General features: G+C 47.8%; 2 protein-coding genes across 2 annotated transcripts in view; one reads left to right on the top strand and one right to left on the bottom strand.

The window, feature by feature from the left end:
• Positions 1-2,674: 2,674 nt before the first annotated feature.
• Positions 2,675-15,163, top strand: mibp2 (muscle-specific beta 1 integrin binding protein 2). The gene is given in 10 exon segments (XM_085968284.1): positions 2,675-2,829; positions 3,518-3,608; positions 5,537-5,585; positions 5,877-6,036; positions 6,322-6,342; positions 11,919-11,993; positions 12,095-12,130; positions 12,132-12,199; positions 13,433-13,527; positions 15,008-15,163. Coding segments are annotated over 9 exon segments (618 nt in total). The 5' UTR covers positions 2,675-2,803; the 3' UTR covers positions 13,525-13,527; positions 15,008-15,163.
• sqor (sulfide quinone oxidoreductase) overlaps positions 13,087-18,944 on the bottom strand; it is a 100,742-nt gene continuing 94,884 nt past the window's right edge. Inside the window, exon 11 of the mRNA XM_085968279.1 lies at positions 13,087-14,086. Within this exon, the coding sequence (XP_085824405.1) occupies positions 14,077-14,086 (10 nt within the window). The 3' untranslated portion in view covers positions 13,087-14,076. The remainder of the gene's footprint in view (positions 14,087-18,944) is intronic.

Below are 18,944 nucleotides of genomic sequence, written 5' to 3'. Positions count from 1 at the left end.
TTAATGACCTATATGAAGGGACCGAGTGTAATGTATCCAAGTTTGCTGACGATACAAAGCTAGGTGGGACAGTAAGCTGTGAGGAGAACACAGAGTCTGCAAAGGGATACAAGATAGACTGAGTGAGTGGGCAGTAAGGTGGCAGATGGAGTATAATGTAGGGAAATGTGAGGTTATTCACTTTGGTAGGAAGAATAGAAAAACAGAATATTTTTTAATTGGTGAGAAACTTTCAAATGTTGGTGTTGAGAGAGATTTGGGTGTCCTCGTGCAAGAAACACAGAAAGCTAGCGTGCAGGTACAGCAAGCAATAAGGCAAATAGCATGTTGGCCTTTATTGCAAGGGGGTTGGAGTATAAGAGTAAGGAAGTCTTGCTACAATTGTACAGGGCCTTGGTGAGACCACACCTGGAGTACTGGGCACAATTTTGGTCTCCTTATCCAAGGAAGGATATACTTGCCTTGGAGGCGGTGCAACGAAGGTTCACTAGATTGATTCCTGGGATGAGAGGGCCGTCCTATGATGAGAGATTGTGTAGATTGGGCCTATACTCACTAGAGTTTAGAAGAATGAGAGGTGATCTCATTGAAACGTACAAGATTCTGAAGGGGATTGACAGGGTAGATGCTGAGAGGTTGTTTCCCCTGGCTGGAGTGTCCAGAACTAGGGGGCATAATCTCAGGATAAGGGGTAAGCCATTTAAGACCGAGATGAGGAGGAATTTCTTCACTCAGAGGGTTGTGAATCTTTGGAATTCTCTGCCCTAGAGGGCTGTGGATGCGGAGTCTTTGAGTATATTCAAGGCTGAGATCGATAGATTTTTGATCTCATGGGGAATCAAGGGATATGGAGATCGGGCGGGAAAGTGGAGTTGAGGTCGATGATCAGCCATAATCTTATTGAATAGCGCAGCAGGCTCGAGGGTTCGTGTGGCCTACTCCTGCTCTTATTTCTTATGTCCCCTCCAGACTTGACTGTTGCAATGTTCTCCTGGTTAGTCTTCCTTCCTCCACCCGGTGTGATCTTCAATGCACCTGTCACCCAAATCCTCTCTGTTTGAAATTGGCTCCCAGTCCAGCAATGCCTGAAATTTGAAATTCTCATCCTTGTTGTCTGGCTTTAACCCTCCCGACAAGCCCCCCCACCATCCCAAAATCGGTTCCTCTGAATCTGGCCTCTTGTACAAACCTCTTCACACCACCAGTGGCAGCCGTGCTTTCAGTCGTCTAGGCCCCACATCCTGGAATTCCCTTCCTAAACCCGTCCACCTCGCTCTCCTCCTTTAAGACGCTCCTTACAACCCAGCTCTTTGGTCGCCTGTCCTAAACCCCTCCGAATGTCTCCTTATGTGGTTCAGTGTCCATTTTTTTTTATTACTCCTCGGTGAAGTGCCTCGGGATGTTTTACTACATTAAAGGCGCTATATAAATGCAAGTTGTTGTAGTAGTACATTATAGCAGCGGCTGCATCGTATGAAATGTTTTTTGTTTCAAAATTAATTATAAATGTGGAATTTTGCCTTTTGAATCTGCAGCTGTGGAAGTTAGTTATAAAACACACAACTGCAGGAGGTAAACTCCAGCCTTTCCATCCGAAAGCGCCGCTCCGTGAAATCCGAGTCTCAGAGACCCCAGGCCCCGGCACCCCAGGGCCCGTTAGGCCAGGCCCCGGCACCCCAGGGCCCGTTAGGCCAGGCCCCGGCACCCCAGGGCCCGTTAGACCAGGCCCCGGCACCCCAGGGCCCGTTAGGCCAGGCCCCGGCACCCCAGGGCCCGTTAGGCCAGGCCCCGGCACCCCAGGGCCCGTTAGACCAGGCCCCGGCACCCCAGGGCCCGTTAGGCCAGGCCCCGGCACCCCAGGGCCCGTTAGGCCAGGCCCCGGCACCCCAGGGCCCGTTAGGCCAGGCCCCGGCACCCCAGGGCCCGTTAGACCAGGCCCCGGCACCCTAGGCCCCGGCACCCTAGGCCCGCTAGACCAGGCCAGGCCCGAACTGCTGCTGAGCCGCCAACTCGCGTCGAGTTCGTTTTAAATTCAGGAGCTGCTCCAACATTTCCGCGATAGCTACTATTTGAAGAAAGAATATTTTGTAAAGTCTGTTTTAGAAAACACGGAATAAAGTGAGTTGTTGGTTAAATTGTTCGCTGAGATCCAACAATGTGAACAACTGTTGAAGAGCCTGATGGGCGGGTCAGGGCTCTCCTCCAATGGCCGGGTCAGGGCTCTCCTCCAATGGCCGGGTCAGGGCTCTCCTCCAATGGCCGGGTCAGGGCTCTCCTCCAATGGCCGGGTCAGGGCTCTCCTCCAATGGCCGGGTCAGGGCTCTCCTCCAATGGCCGGGCCCGGGCTCTCCTCCAATGGGCGGGCCCGGGCTCTCCTCCAATGGGCGGGCCCGGGCTCTCCTCCAATGGGCGGGCCCGGGCTCTCCTCCAATGGGCGGTCGGGCCCGGGCTCTCCTCCAATGGGCGGCCGGACTCCGGCTCTCCTCCAATGGGCGGGCCCAGACACTCCTCCAATGGGCGGGTCCGGGCTCTCCTCCAATGGGCGGGTCCGGGCTCTCCTCCAATGGCCAGGTCCGGGCTTTCCTCCAATGGGCGGGCCCGGGCTCTCCTCCAATGGGCGGGCCCGAGCTCTCCTCCAATGGGCGGGCCCGAGCTCTCCTCCAATGGGCGGCCTTCATTCCGGTCTCTTCCCCGGAGCTCGAGCGGCAGTTTGTCCTGTCAGCCGGAGCTATGGACTCGAGAGGCCGCTGACAGACCTGGAGCTCGAGCACCAAGCCCGGCCCGGCCCTCCCCCCCCTCGTGGATGAAATACATCATCGGCATCGGAGGGTGAGTGAGGCCCCGGGACCCCCGCGCAATGCGCCGCCGGGGCTCGCGTTACACTGGCCTGGATTCCGCTGCCACGGAGTGAGTGGGCTGAGGCCCGCGGTTGGTGCCCAGGGTCCGATCCCCGGTGCGGGATTTGTTTGTCGCCCTGAGCTGGTGGCGGGAGCCCCGGGTCCCCGCGTTGCTGTGGGTCTGGAGTCACTCACCGGCCAGACCCGGGAAGGGCGGTAGATTTCCTTCCCGAAAGGGCATCAGTGAACCAGATGGGTTTTTTGCGACAATCCGGTAGTTTCATGGTCACCGTTACTGATGCCAGCTTTTTATTCCATATTTATTTAAATGAATTTAAATTCCTCAGCTGCTGCGATCTCAGTGTTGGGATTTCAACTCGCGCCTCTGGATTACTGGTCCAACCACCAAGCTACTGCACCCCCAATATCAGAGGGTGGGGGGGGGTCGAGGCCAGGGGTGAGGCTATGGGTCAGAGAGTGAGGTCAGGGGTCGGGCTGAGGCCATGGGTCGGAGGGCGAGGTCAGGCGTCGGAGTGAGGTTGGAGGGCGAGGTCAGGGGTCGGGGGTGAGGCCGTGGGACAGAGGGCGAGGCTAGGGGTCGGGGGGTGAGGCCGAGGTGCGAGCCGGCTCCTCAGGTTATTTGGTCCCCCGGACTCTGACCGCTCTCCTCCCCTCCCCAGGGTGACCAACAGCGGGAAGACTACGCTGACCCGCCGCCGCCTCAAATCACTGCCGAGCTGCTGCGTGGTCCACCAGGATGACTTCTTCAAGGTGAGACTTAACACTTTAAATGGAAATAAAGGCTGGGGCTCCTAGCCCAGTCGATGCTTTAACCGGGGGCTGGGCTCGGGTCAGCCCGGTGTGTCCAGGGGGCCGGGCTCGGGTCAGCCCGGTGTGTCCAGGGGGCCGGGCTCGGGTCAGCCCGGTGTGTCCAGGGGGCCGGGCTCGGGTCAGCCCGGTGTGTCCAGGGGGCCGGGCTCGGGTCAGCCCGGTGTGTCCAGGGGGCCGGGCTCGGGTCAGCCCGGTGTGTCCAGGGGGCCGGGCTCGGGTCAGCCCGGTGTGTCCAGGGGGCCGGGCTCGGGTCAGCCCGGTGTGTCCAGGGGGCCGGGCTCGGGTCAGCCCGGTGTGTCCAGGGGGCCGGGCTCGGGTCAGTTGGACCCGGTGTGAAGGAGATTTGTTGTTAGATATCCAGTGAGATTAGATTTGTGGCTCATTCTCTTTCTCTCGCCTCCGAGTCAGAAGGTTGTGGGTTCACGCCGCATCCCAGAAACTTGAGCCCACAGTCCAGGCTGACACTCCCAGTGCGGTAGTGTGGGATCTTGCTGTGCACAAATTGGTTGCCACCTTGATTACACTGGATATACGGCACAGAAACAGGCCATTCGGCCCAACCAGTCCATGCTGGCGTTTATGCTCCACTCGAGCCTCCTCCCGTCCCGTCTTTCCTCATCTAAATCTATCAGTATAACCCTTTAATCCCTTCTCCCTCATGTGCTTATCTAGCCTCCCCTTAAATGCATCTATACTGTTCGCTTCAACCACTCCCGGTGGTAGCGAGTTCCACATTCTCAACACCCTCCGGGTAAAGAAGTTCCTTCTAAATTCCCAGTTTGCTTTCTTGGTGACTATCTTATATTGATGGCCTCTAGTTTTGCTCATTACATTACAACAGTGACCACACTTCAAAAGTACTTCATTGGTTGTAAACTCCTGAGGTCATGGGAGGCACTATATAAATGCAAGCTCTTTCTTTTTAAAATTTATTTAGCTAAATAACACCTCACTTATAAAACGGTCATTCCAATTCTTTTTTCCGCCTGTGTTTAGTTTTTCACGGAGTGATCTGGGCGGATCTTATCAGCAAATCCCTTCACCATTCCAGCTATTTACAAGAGAGCTGAGAAATAGCATGGCAAGATCTCGTGAGCCAATCTATTGATATCACATGTATAGTATTTCAGAGAACAAATCTTCCTCTTCTCCATCATACTAATTAATAACAGGCTTTAATTTGATCAATTTTTGATTGCTGCAGCGATCCAGCTGTCTGTTGGCTCCTGTCGCCGGCCTTCACTCCAGCTGCAGTCAGTTTGTGTGACTCAGCAGACAGAGAGATGCTGCACTTGTTCTGTTTACAACGTTTTGTACTGAGGCCAAACCTTTCTGTCAAATTTGATGTTCAATTGTACACTGCACAACTTTATGTATTCTGGGTATTCAAATCGGTCACGCCTCTCGGCGGCTTCGCGATAGGATTGGCCTACTTTAACGGTACCTGTCACAGTCACACCGACTGCTGCTGATTTCTATCATTAGATGGAGCGTCAAAGTTCCAAGTCCCCAATGTTTCCCCAACAGCATTGTTATTGTGGGGGGGGGGAGGGGAATTCCTTTATCCTTGCTTTTCTTGGACAACACCAAAGGAGGTTCCGTTGTCTAGTCCAATATTTGCTGTTGTTTTACTGGATGGTCGAAGTGAATTCTCCCTTACACTGGAAATGACTCGATTAATCTGTTTAGCTGGCGAGTATGGTTTATTTGGGTGAACTTGGGGCATTCCATAGATTACTGTTTAAAATTTTTCTGAAACATTAATGGGTCCCATTCAATGATGATTTGTGACAATTAAACTAAGTCGCGAGTTGTCTGAATGTTGTGTTTTGACGATTGTACATTGTATCCTGTGATCACTGTTTCAGCCCCAAGATCAGATTGAAGTTGGTGAAGATGGCTTTAAGCAGTATGATGGTAAGACTACGGGTCTGACCTGCGATAAATACACACAGTCCCACACTAATATACAGTAGCTAATATAGGTGACGTGGAAATGCATGAACGGTCTAAGATGGTTCGTTGCAAGTGTGGTAAACTGTTTTATCCTAAATCTGTACCTCTTTATTGCCCAGTTTCTATGTCAGTTGTAACTTAATGTTTCCATATGCTTTATTGAAATAAAATTAACTTCAAAATTAAACCATTTGGGCACAGGGTATTTGATAGTAACAGTATCTGCATTGTGCAATGTGTGTTAATTTCTAGTTATCACTGCATTGGATATGGAGGCTATGATGAGCACCATCACTGCTTGGATTGAAAACCCAGTGAAGTTCGAGCATTCACACGGTATCAACAACACTCTTGAAACTCCTCCTAAATCTGAAGACCAGGACGACCGGATCCACATCCTCATTGTTGAGGGAAATAACAACAGAAAATGCTGGAAAAACTCAGCAAGTCAGGCAACATCCGTGGAGAGAAATTTGAGTTGACGTTTCGGGTTTGACCCTTCTTCAAAACTGGAGAGAAAAGGAACTAGATCGAAGTTCCTTTTCTCTCCAGTTTTGAAGAAGGGTCAAACCCGAAACGTCAACTCAAATTTCTCTCCACGGATGTTGCCTGACTTGCTGAGTTTTTCCAGCATTTTCTGTTGTTATTTCGGATTTCCAACATCTGCAGTATTTTGCTATCCCCTCATTGTTGAGGGGTTCCTCCTCTACACTCACACGTAAGGAACTAATCTTCAGATGCGACTATTTGCCTTTTATATCTGTGTTTGAATGAAAGGTTCTGACTGCAGTTTTTAGTGAAAGCAGGGACTCCCCCAGTCTTGGGCAGTCCCTCGGAACCAAGGATGACTTGCTTCCATACAAAAAATGAGTTCGCAGGTGACTGATGAGTCCAATGCGGGACCTACAGTCTCTTTCACAGGTGGGGCAGACGGTGGTTGAAGGGGCGGGTGGGTGGGGTGCTTGGGTTGACGCGCGCTCCTTCCGCTGTTTGCGCTTGGCTTCCGCTTGCTCCCCGCGAAGAGACTTGAAGTGTTCAGCGCCTTCCCGGGTGCTTCTCCTCCACTTTGTGCGGTCTTGGGCCAGGGATTCCCAGGTGTCGGTGGGGATGTTGCATTTTTTCAAGGAGGCTTTGAGGGTGTCCTTGAAGCGTTTCCTCTGCCCACCTGGGGCTCTCTTGCCGTGTCGGAGCTCCGAGTAGAGCGCTTGTTTTGGGAGTCTCGTATCGGGCATGCGGACGTTGTGGCCCGCCCATCGGAGCTGATTGGGTGTGGTCAAAGCTTTGATGCTGGGGATGTTGGCCTGAGCGAGAACACTGACGTTGGTGTGCCTATCCTGCCAATGGATTTGCAGGATCTTGCGGAGGCAGCATTGGTGGTACCTCTCCAGTGCTTTGAGGTGCCTGCTGCACATGGTCCATGTCTCTGAAGCATACAGGAGGGCAGGTAACGCTACTGCTCTGTAGACCATGAGCTTGGTGCCGGGTTTGAGGTCCTGGTCTTCAAACACTCTCTTCCTCAGGCGACTGAAGGCTGCACTGGCACACTGAAGGCGGTGTTGGACTTCGTCATCGACGTCTGCCCTTGTTGACAGTAGGTTCCCGAGGTATGGAAAGTGGTCCACGTTGTCCAAGGCCTCGTCGTGGATTTTGATAATTGGGGGGCAGTACTGTGTGGCGGGGGCAGGTTGGTAGAGGACCTTTGTCTTACGGGTGTTTAGTGTAAGGCCCATGCTCTCGTACGCTTCGGTGAAGGTGTTGATGATGGTTTGGAGTTCGACCTCAAGAGTGTGCGCAGACGCAAGCATTGTCTGCATACTGTAATTTGATGACAGAGGATGGGACGACCTTGGATCTGGACTGGAGGCGACGGAGGTTGAACAGTTTTCCATTTGTTCTGTAAATTAGCTCCACTCCAGCGGGGAGCTTACTGAGGGTGAGATGGAGCATTGCAGCCAGGAAGATCGAGAAGAGCGTTGGTGCGATGACATAGCCTTGCTTGACCCCGGTCCGTACGTGAATTGAGTCTGTGGTGGATCCGTTGGTCAGGATCACAGCTTGCAAGTCATTGTGAAGCAGGCGGAGGATGGTGACAAACTTTTGAGGGCAGCTGAATTTGAGGAGGACACTCCATAATCCCTCACGGTTGACGGTGTCAAAGGCCTTTGTGAGGTCAAAGAAGGCCATGTACAGCGGTTGGTGCTGTTCCCTGCATTTCTCTTGTAGTTGATGCACGGTGAAGATCATGTCCATTGTACCCCTTAGTGGGCGGAATCCGCATTGTGACTCTGGGAGGAGCTCTTCAGCCACTGGGAGAAGGCGATTGAGGAGGATTCTTGCGATGACTTTCCCTGTGGCAGGGATGCGACTATTTGCCTTTATATCTGTGTTTGAAGGAAAGGTTCTGACTGCAGTTTTCAGTGTAAGCAGGGACTCCCCCAGTGCTACATTGCTGACACACATTCTTCCTGTACATTAAAACCCAGCTGGGCTGCTAAACCTAACTTTATAAAATGCGCTCACGTATCACATCCTCGGCAACACCACCGTTCCTCGGCCTCTTCAGAATTTTCTTCCTCAAAATGGCAATAAGTTGACAAGCTGGACCCTCACTGCTGCTTTCCTAGGCCTTTACGCTACATCCTGCAGTATTCGATCAGCATTCTAAATCTTGGTCACCCTCTTCACTGAGGATGGCAGTTACAAGTTCTATCTAATCCGGTGCTTCGCTGGTACAAATGGAACAAGTGTTGGTGACAGAATCCAATGACACCATTTTGTTGTTTGATTAGGTTTCAGGACTGGTCAAGTGTCGACCGTGGCTCAGTGGTAGCACTCTTGCCTCGGAATCAGACGGTCGTGGTTCAAGCCCCACTCCAGAGTCTTGAGTTCTTCCTGGTGTCCTGGCTAATATTTATCCTTCAACCAACATCACTAAAACAGATTATCTGGTCATTATTTGTGGGATCTTGCTGTGTGCAAATTGGCTGCTGCATTTCCCAATTACAACAGTGACTACACTTCAAAAGTACTTCAGTGGCTGTAAAGAGCTTTGGGACATCTTGAGGTTGTGAAAGGTGCTGTCGAAATGGAAGTCCTACCCTTTCCTTGGTGAGATCGCTGTAAACAATGTGTTGTGTATGAGAATGTGTCCTCTTTTAACGGACTCTGGTATTCAATGACCATTGATGTAACATCATTTCTGGCTCCCTTACTGAGTAGATTCAGCACACACTGTGCTCCCAACCCAGAGCCTTGCCAGGTGAGCCCGTAACTTGGATAGGACTAGCTCCACACTCCTATTGGCCAAGGCTCCATGTTGGGAGGTCACACACTCAATAAACCTCTTGTCTATTGATGACAAGATTCACTCCCTGGATCATTGGAGGGAGAGTTTTACTGGTTGGTGAGGGTAATGTCGGGGGAGTGTCTAATAGCAGAGCATTAGTATGTGGTGAAGCTCTGCTTACATCAGTACTGGTGTGTGAAACATAGAAACATAGAAGATAAGAGCAGGAGTAGGCCATTCGGCCCCTCGAGTCTGTTCCACCATTCAATGAGATCATGGCTGATCATCCAAATTCAGTACCCGGTCCCTGCTTTCTCCCCATACCCCTTGATCCCTGTAGCCTTAAGAAATATATCCAACTCCTTCTTGAATATATTTAATGAATTGGCCTCAACTGCCTTCTGTGGTAGAGAATTCCACAGGTTCACCACTCTCTGGGTGAAGAAATTCCTCCTCATTTCTGTCCTAAATGGCATACTCTTTATACTTAGACTGTGACCCCTGGTTCTGGACTCCCTGACCATCGGGAACATCCTTCCTGCATCTAGTCTGTCCAGTCCTGTCAGAAGTTTATAAGTTTCAATGAGATCCCCTCTCATTCTTCTAAACTCCAGTGATTATAAGCCCAATCGACCCAATCTCTCCTCATATGTCATTCCTGCCATCCCAGGTATCAGCCTGGTGAATCTTCGCTGAACTCCTTCCATGGCAAGAATATCCTTCCTCAGATAAGGTGACCAAAACTGCGCACAATACTCAAGTTATGGTCTCACCAAGGCCCTGTATAACTGCAGCAAGACATCCTTGTTCCTGTACTCAAAGCCTCTCGTTACGAAGGCCAACATGCCATTTGCCTTCTTAACCGCCTGCTGCACCTGCATGCTTACCTTCAGCGACTGGTGCACAAGGACACCCAGGTCTCGTTGCACTTCCCCTTCGCCCAATCTATTGCCATTCAGATAATTGCCTTCCTGTTTTTGCCACCAAAGTGGATAACCTCACATTTATCCACGTTATATTGCATCTGCCATGCTTTTGCCCAATCACCCAACCTGTCCAAATCATCCTGGAGTTTCTTGGCATCCTCCTCACAGCATACACGCCCACCCAGCTTTGTGTCGTCTGCAAATTTGGAGGTATTACATCTAGTTCCCTCGTCTAGATCATTAATATATATTGTGAATAGCTGGGGTCCAAGGACCGATCCCTGCGGTACCCCACTAGTCACTGCCTGCCACTCGGAAAAAGACCCGTTTATTCCAACTCTTTGCTTCCTGTCTGCCAACCAGTTTTCTATCCGTCAATACCTTGCCCCCAATCCCATGTGCCTTAACTTTACACGCTAACCTCTTATGCGGGACCTTATCGAAAGCTTTCTGAAAGTCCAAATATACCACATCCACTGGTTCTCCCTTATCTATTTTACCAGTTACATCCTCAAAAAAAATTCCAGGAGATTAGTCAAGCACGATTTACCTTTAGTAAATCCATGTTGACTTTGTCCGATCCTGTCACTGTTTTCCAAGTGCTCAGCTATTACATCCTTTATAATGGACTCTAGCATTTTCCCCACTACCGATGTCAGGCTTACCGGTCTGTAATTCTCCGTTTTCTCCCTACCACCTTTTTTGAATAGTGGGGTAACATTAGCTACCCTCCAATCCATGGGTACTGTTCCAGATTCCATCGAATGTTGGAAGATGATCAGCAATGCATCTACTATTTCTAGGGCCACTTCCTTAAGTACCGTAGGATGTAGATTATCAGGCCCTGGGGATTTATCGGCCTTCAGTCCCATCAATTTCCTTAACACCATTTCCTTACAAATACTGATTTCTTTCAGTTCCTCCCCTTCATCAGGCCCTATGTTCCCTGACATCTCTGGGAGGTTATTTGTGTCCTCCTTTGTGAAGACAGAACCAAAATATGTATTTAATTGGTCTGCCATTTCTTTGTTACCCATTATAAATTCCCCTGATTCTGACTGCAAGGGACCTACGTTTGACTTCACCAATCTTTTTCTCTTCACATATCTATAAAAGCTTTTGCAGTCAGTTTTTATGTTCCCTGCAAGCTTACTCTCATATTCTATTTTCCCCCTCTTAATTAATCCCTTTGTCCTCCTTTGTTGAATCCTAAACTGCTCCCAATCCTCAGGTTTACTGCTTTTTCTGGCCAATTTATATGTCCTCTCCTTGGATCTTATGCTATCCCTAATTTCCCTTGTTAGCCATGGTTGAGTCACCTTTTTTGTTTTATTTTTATGCCATATTGGGATGAACAATTTCTGTAGTTCATCTATGCAGTCTTTGAATGCTTGCCATTGCCTATCCACCGTCAACCCTTTGAGTGACATTCCCCAATCAATCCTACCCAACTCGCGCCTCAGACCATCATAGTTTCCTTTATTTAAATTCAGGACCCTAGTCTCTGAGTCAACTACTTCATTCTCCATCTTAATGAAGAATTCTATCATATTATGATCGCTCCGACCCAAGGGGCCTCGTACAAGAAGATTGCTAATTAATTCTTTCTCATTACATAATACCCAGACTAAGATGGCCTGATCTCTGGTTGGCTCCTCGACATATTGGTCCAGGAAACCATCCTGTAAACACTCCAGGAATTCCTCCTCCACAGTATTGTTACTAATTTGGTTAGCCCAATCTATATGTAGATTAAAGTCACCCATGATGACTGCTGTGCCCTTATTGCACGCTTCTCTAATTTCCCTTTTAATGCCATCCCCAACCTCCGCATTACTGTTTGGAGGTCTATATACCACTCCCACTAACGTTGGATAGGAGACTTTAACAATGCATTGTGATCAACAGTAGTTTGTTTGCCAACTTTTGAAGGAATCACTTATTTTTCTTTGAGTGCAGAGAATATTCAACTCCCAAATGTGTTGGAAAATATGAAATTGGATCCTTTAATAATATGTGGATTGAGCATTCACCAGCTCACTCCTGCTGAATGTAATCGGGTGCTGGATGTTTTGTCCACAGGCCACTGATCAACATGTTCAACTCTCGCTACTTCATGTATGTTCCATATGAAGAATGTAAAAGGAGGAGGAGGAGGTCAGTTTAAAAAAAAAAAAAAACACCTTTTCTTCCAGTTTTGGTGCCTAATTTTAGGAAGTGTTTAATTTTCTTTAACACAATCTTTCTGTTCTCGACAGTGGCAGGAACTACACAGTGCCGGACCCGCCAGGCCTCTGAGAAACACGTGTGGCCCATGTACCTGAAACATAAACAGATAATGATTGACATGACTGTTGATGTGTGTGAGTAGACTGCACAGATTCAGAGAGTGCCCGAGTCTTTATTACTCTGCACTGCACAGGCCGTGAGAAACCTGCACTTCAGATCCACAAAGTCTGTTAGTCAGCATCAAGACCCATTCGATTTGGTTCAACAATCCTGCCTCTTATTGCAGATCTCAATCATAAATATAAACAACTCTCTAGGAAGGGAGGGCGCGAGATTCTTTGTAAAATTGTAAAAATGTTCTAAAAGGTCGAATGGATCCGATTGTGTGCAGTTTTGGTCGCCTTATCTGAGGAAGGATGTTCTTGCCATGGAGGGAGTGCAGTGAAGATTCACCAGACTGATACCTGGGAAGGCAGGAATGACGTATGAGGAGAGATTGGGTCAATTGGGCTTATACTTGCTGGAGTTTAGAAGGAGAGGGGATCTCATTGAAACTTATAAAATTCTAACAGGACTAGACAGACTAGACGCAGGAAGGATGTTCCCGATGGCGGGGGAGTCCAGAACCAGGGGTCACAGTCTAAAGATAAGGGGTAAGCCATTTAGGACCGAGATGAGGAGGAATTTCTTCACCCAGAGAGTGGTGAACCTGTGGAATTCTCTACCACACAAGGCAGTTGAGGCCAATTCATTAAATATATTCAAGAAGGAGTTAGATATATTTCTTAAGGCTAAAGGGGTCAAGGGATATGGGGAGAAAGCAGGGACAGGGTACTGAATTTGGATGATCAGCCATGATCTCATTGAATGGCGGAGCAGGCTCGAGGGGCCGAATGGCCTACTCCTGCTCCTATCTTCTATGTTTCTATAATTCTGCTAGAAATGGTGATCGAAGGGGTTTGGCGCTGTGTGCAATATACAAACTTGCTTACTTACTGAAAATACACATCATAATTCAGGGTTAAGAGTATATAAACTCATTTAATACAGTTTACAACATTATATAATTATAGTGTCAGCCACACTGATTTCCTGTCTGATTGCAGCGAATGTTTTAATGACACAGAATAATGAAAGGTAATCGGGATCCACATTAAATCCATTATAACTACTGTCTAGTGAAGTTTATAAAACCGAGCTTCGCTCGAGGCAGGCCGTTGGGTTCAGGGTTTAACCTACTTTCTGTATTGGTTCCTGGACTATGGGGTCTGATTTTGTTTAAAGCAAACTCCCCCAATTCCCAAGCTATAAGGTCGATATTCTGACAATATCTTGACATTCCTTCTAATGCTACTTTTCAAATACAGTTGACTTGGATGGAACCGAACCAAAGGAGGAGTTATATAACATTGTGTACAGTGACATCCAGAACCACATTGATCAACTCCTGCGAGCATGAATGGTAAGTACTGGGAACGGCTGGGTTGAAGCGGCTTCTGTTGAAGTGAGTGAGGAAAGGAGTCCAACATTTCCAGGGAGGAGCCAGTGATCGTGAGTCAGATCAGTTACATCAGGTAGTATTTCAGCTGAAGGTTCCTGTCCTTATGTCAGTTAAGCACTTTTGGTGGGGAGGAGGGTTGGTTGCCACTGGCTTTTTCCCTCTGCTCTGGCGTGCTCTCGTGTCCCCTCCTTTGGTGTTTCACTACTTAGGTTTGTAGCGGAGAATCGACAGTTAGGGAGCATTCACGCTGTAACTGTAGTATTGGTGCAAAGCACTTTCAGTCGGCACCAATGTTGCACCTGTGTTGTAAATACGGCCTGATTGCGGAGTCGGTGTTAGGCTTGGCTGGTGTGAAGAGAAGTGAGACTCTCTGCAAGAGATTGTCTCGTTGTTCTTCAGTCAGTTCCGACCTCCCCACTTTATTTACGCTCCATGACGTAGAATTTCTGCAGGGAATCTCCTGCCGAAACTTGTCTCCACTCCTCTTCCGCCCAGAGTTACATTGGGAGATCAGGTGAACCTGTGGAGTATTTAGGCACAAAAGTTTAGTGTCTGTGAAAAGTTTTGCACTAATTCCGAGCTTGTGGCGTGAGAGAGTCCGTGGCGTGAGCTTACGCAAGCTATTGAAGGAACCAGCTATAATTTTCAACTCTTGTAAAAGTGTAAAAAACCAATCTCGGTATATTCTGCACACCGAGCATTGATCGTTTCCTTACGGTGAGAGTGCTGTAATCTTTGAAGATCCAATTCAAGGTTGCATACAGCTGGATTGGGCTAGAGATGAAACATATTTCTGTACAATCTCTGACGTAAGAAAACTATTAGGCACTTGGTCTGAGTATTAAACAAGGCTTTAATCAACTGTTTCACAACATGGAGATCTAGTTGTCCTTCACTAGTTCCTGTTAAAGAATGTCCTGAGCAAGCTGGGCCCATGCCCGAGTATTTATACTCTCCCTGGACAGCGCCACCAGCAGGCCGCCCACTATTATTTCATAAGTCATTTCCACATGAATGACCAGATTCATGTTAATCTCCATGAACAGTCCAGATTGACAGTGTGGTTTGTGAACTTGCAACCTGCTAACCCTCAGCTAATGTGTTTGAGAAACTATAGCACTAGAATGTTGGACTTTTCATGGTTGGGCCGGGGGCAGCTGACTCTTACTAAGGATCCTAGTGCTTCCCAACACTTCTAGTCTGGCTTTTCTGAGGGAGACGATCCTGGCAAAAAAGAAATAAACTAACCTGAGGTGGCTTGTTGCACTCATGGGGCCAAGGACAGGGTCATTTACAAGATCAATTCTGTTTGACTAAATTACTGAAACTTATGAAGAGAGATTCATTGTCGTGATGCCTTACTGTCTGATAATCTTCACTCCCACTCAGTGAAAAGGCTGTGTTGTATTTAGGAGACTGATTGTGTGTGTGTGTATTTCAGGTGTAGAAGCATTGGCAGTTCGATACAACATCCTCGCCCCTCCTACTGATTTATTTGCAGTTTGCTGGTGCCTTTCACCTCTGTATAAACAGTCTCCTGCTCCGAATGTAATGAATACTATTTGTAACCACATCAATAAACGGTGTTTTGTCCTAACCTCGACTGTCTTGTTCTGTATGGAGCTGTCAGAATTCTTCCCAGGCCCTTCCACAACTAAAGCTTTTTAAAAATGAAAGTTTGCCACCTTAATCCAACAGCAGGTTTTAAATACATCATTTCGTAGTGGTTTTCATTACCGGTCTTTATATTGTGTCCTTCATTCAAGAATGATGTACATCCTTCACACACAAGATTATTTCTAGGCTTGGTGGATTAAGAGAAACCATCTGCTAAGTAAACTTTTTAAAATAAAAGTGCTGATGTTGGAGCTAGGAATAGTCACACTGTGGGAGGAGGTTGTTTCCCAGCGAACGGTCTTGGATTATATTCCAGCACAGCGTCGGCGGGAATCCTGAGCGGCAGAGCGGGGCTACAAAAGTCCCAGAGACCCAGGTAAGGCCTCACAGCGTCGGCGGGAATCTCGAGCGGCAGAGCGGGGCTATAAAAGTCCCAGAGACCAGGTAAGGCCTCACAGTGTCGGCGGGAATCTCGAGCGGCAGAGCGGGGCTATAAAAGTCCCAGAGACCAGGTAAGGCCTCACAGCGTCGGCGGGAATCTCGAGCGGCAGAGCGGGGCTATAAAAGTCCCAGAGACCCAGGTAAGGCCTCACAGCATCGGCGGGAATCTCGAGCGGCAGAGCGGGGCTATAAAAGTCCCAGAGACCCAGGTAAGGCCGACCAGTCTCCAGTCTGGAAGGAGAGAGGTAAAAAGTAATCCAAGTGTGATGTCACCAGAAAGCGGGTAAGTGATTGGTTGGTAAGTATTTCTCCATTTTAAGCTTAAATCTCTTTGGTTTATAGTTTCTAAGGTGTAATATTCGCCATCTAGAATCGGGGCAGAGGATATTTAAGAATAATATTAATAAATTTAATTAATTACATAGAATGGGAGATCAGGCGATGTGTTGCTGCTGCAATATGTGGGAGCTGGTGAACACCATTGATGCTCACGGTGATCACATTTGCAGTAACTGTTGGCTGCTCGAGGAACTCTGGCTCCGTGTTGAAGAGCTGGAGTCCGAGCTTCAAACACAGACACATCAGGGAGGGGGAGAGTTACCTGAACTCTGTGTATCATGAGGTAGTCACACCAATTAGATTAATTAATTCAGATGTAGTCCGTGGCCAGGGTCAGGATGGTGTGACTAGAAGTGAGGCAGGTACGGGGATCCAGAAGGTAGTGTTGGAGGAGCCGCAGCCCTTGCACTTGTCCAACAGGTTCGAGGCTCTTACTCCCTGTGGGGACAGGAGCAGGGACTGCAGGGAGGATGAGCAACCTGGCCACAGCACCGTGGAGCAGGGGGCCATTCAAGTTGGGGGAGTTAAAAGAAATGTTGTAGTGGTGGGGGATAGATAGAGTTCTTTGCAGCCGAGAGCGAGAGTCCCGAAGGCTGTGTTGCCTGCCCGGTGCCAGGGTTAAGGACATCTCCTCTGGACTGGAGAGAAACTTGGAGGGGGAGGATCCAGTTGTCGTGGTCCATGTTGGTACCAACGACATAGGACAAGGAAGGAGGTTCTGCTGAGGGAGTTTGAGCAGCTAGGGGCCAAATTAAAAAGCAGAACCACAAGGGTAATAATCTCTGGATTATTACCTGAGCCACGAGCGAATTTGGCTAGGACAAATAAAATCAGAGAGTTAAATGCGTGGCTCAAAGACTGGTGTGGGAGAAATGGGTTTTGCTTCCTGGGACACTGGCACCAGTACTGGGGCAGGAGGGAGCTGTTCCGTTGGGACGGGCTTCACTTGGCCAGTGCTGGGACTAGAGTCCTGGCGGATCATATAACTAGGGCTGTAGAGAGGGCTTTAAACTAACTAGTAGGGGGGAGATTCCTAGAGAGCAAATAATAAAAATGACAACAGAGAAGGTCATAGACTTAGGTAGCAGTGGGGAAATTAAAAACCAGAGCGTGTCAGGAAGGGGCAGAAGGTATGGAGTAAAAGGTAAAGTAATAAAAAGGGCAAAAGCAGGAACTAAGTGTCACAAAACATATTTGAAAGTTCTCTATCTGAATGCACGTAGCATTCGTAACAAAATAGACGAGTTAATGGCACAAATAACTACATATGGGTATGATCTTGTGGCCATTACAGAAACATGGCTGCAGGGTGACAATGCCTGGGAATTAAACATACCAGGTTATTTAACGATCAGGAAGGAGAGGTGGGGTGGCTATGTTAATAAAGGAAGGAATCACTAATGCAGAGAAATGATATTGGGTCAGAAGATCAGGATAATGAAACAGTTTGGGTGGAGGTAAGGAATAATAAAAGGGGAAAAAAGCACTAGTGGGCGTAGTCTATAGGCCTCCGAATAGTGGCAACTCTGTTGGACGGAGTATCAATCAGGAAATAGTTGAGGCTTGTAATAAGGGAACATCTATAATTATGGGGGATTTTAACTATCATATTAATTGGACAAATCAAATTGGGCAGGGCTGCCTTGAGGATGAGTTCATTGAGTGTATTAGGGATGGGTTTCTTGAGCAGTATGTAACTGAACCGACCAGGGGGCAAGCAACCTTAGATCTGGTCCTGTGTAACGAGATGGGATTAATTAAAAATGTCCTAGTAAAGGATCCCCTTGGAATGAGTGACCATAACATGGTTGAATTCCATATTCAATTAGAGGGTGAGAAGGTTGGATCTCAAACAAGCGTGCTAAGCTTGAATAAAGGAGACTATGAAGGTATGAGAGCGGAATTGAGTAGAGTGGATTGGGAAAATAGATTAAAGGGTAAGACGATACATGATCAGTGGTGTACATTTAAGGAGTTATTTTACAACTTCCAAAAAAAAAATATTCCACTGAGAAAAGGGTGTAAAAGAAAAGACAGCCATCCGTGGCTAAGTAAAGAAATTAAGGATAGTATTCGACTAAAAACAAGGGCATATAAGGTAGCCAAATCTAGTGGGAGGATAGAGGATTGGGAAAACTTTAAAAGACAGCAAAAAATAACAAAAAGATTGATTAAGAAAGGGAAGATAGATTATGAAAGTAAATTAGCAAAAAATATAAAAACAGATAGTAAGAATTTTTATAGTTATATAAAAAGAAAAAAAGTGGCTAAAGTAAATGTTGGTCCCTTAGAGAATGAGACCGGGAAATTAATGGTGGGAAATATGGAGATGGCAAAAACACAATGAATATTTTGGATCAGTCTTTACAGTAGAAGACACTAAGAATATCCCAACACTGGACAAACAGGGGGCTAAAGGTGGGGTGGGGGGAGAGGAGCTAAACACGATCAAAATCACTAAGGAAGTGGTACTCGGTAAAATAATGGGACTCAAGGCGGATAAATCACCTGGACCTGATGGCTTACATCCTAGGGTCTTGAGGGAAGTGGCGGTAGGGATTGTGGATGCATTGGTAATAATTTTCCAAAACTCCCTGGACTCAGCAAAGGTCCCGGCCGACTGGAAAACTGCTAATGTAACACCCTTATTTAAAAAGGGCAGTAGACAGAAGGCTGGAAACTATAGACCGGTTAGCCTAGCATCTGTGGTAGGTAAAATTTTGGAGTCCATTATTAAGGAGACAGTAACAGGACATTTGGATAATCATAATTTAATAGGACAAAGTCAGCATAGTTTTATGAAGGGGAAGTCATGTTTGACAAATTTGCTGGAGTTCTTTGAGGAAGTAACGTATAGGGTGGATAAAGGGGAACCAGTGGACGTAGTGTATTTAGACTTCCAAAAGGCATTTGACAAGGTGCCACACACAAGATTATTGCTTAAGATAAAAAATCATGGGATTGGGGGTAATATTCTGGCA

Source organism: Somniosus microcephalus, chromosome 27, assembly GCF_052327205.1.
Source record: "Somniosus microcephalus isolate GS21.2 chromosome 27, FLI_Smic_1.0, whole genome shotgun sequence".
NCBI lineage: Eukaryota > Metazoa > Chordata > Chondrichthyes > Squaliformes > Somniosidae > Somniosus > Somniosus microcephalus.
Note: the sequence above shows the minus strand (reverse complement) of the source record. Positions and strands in the feature narration are given on the sequence as shown.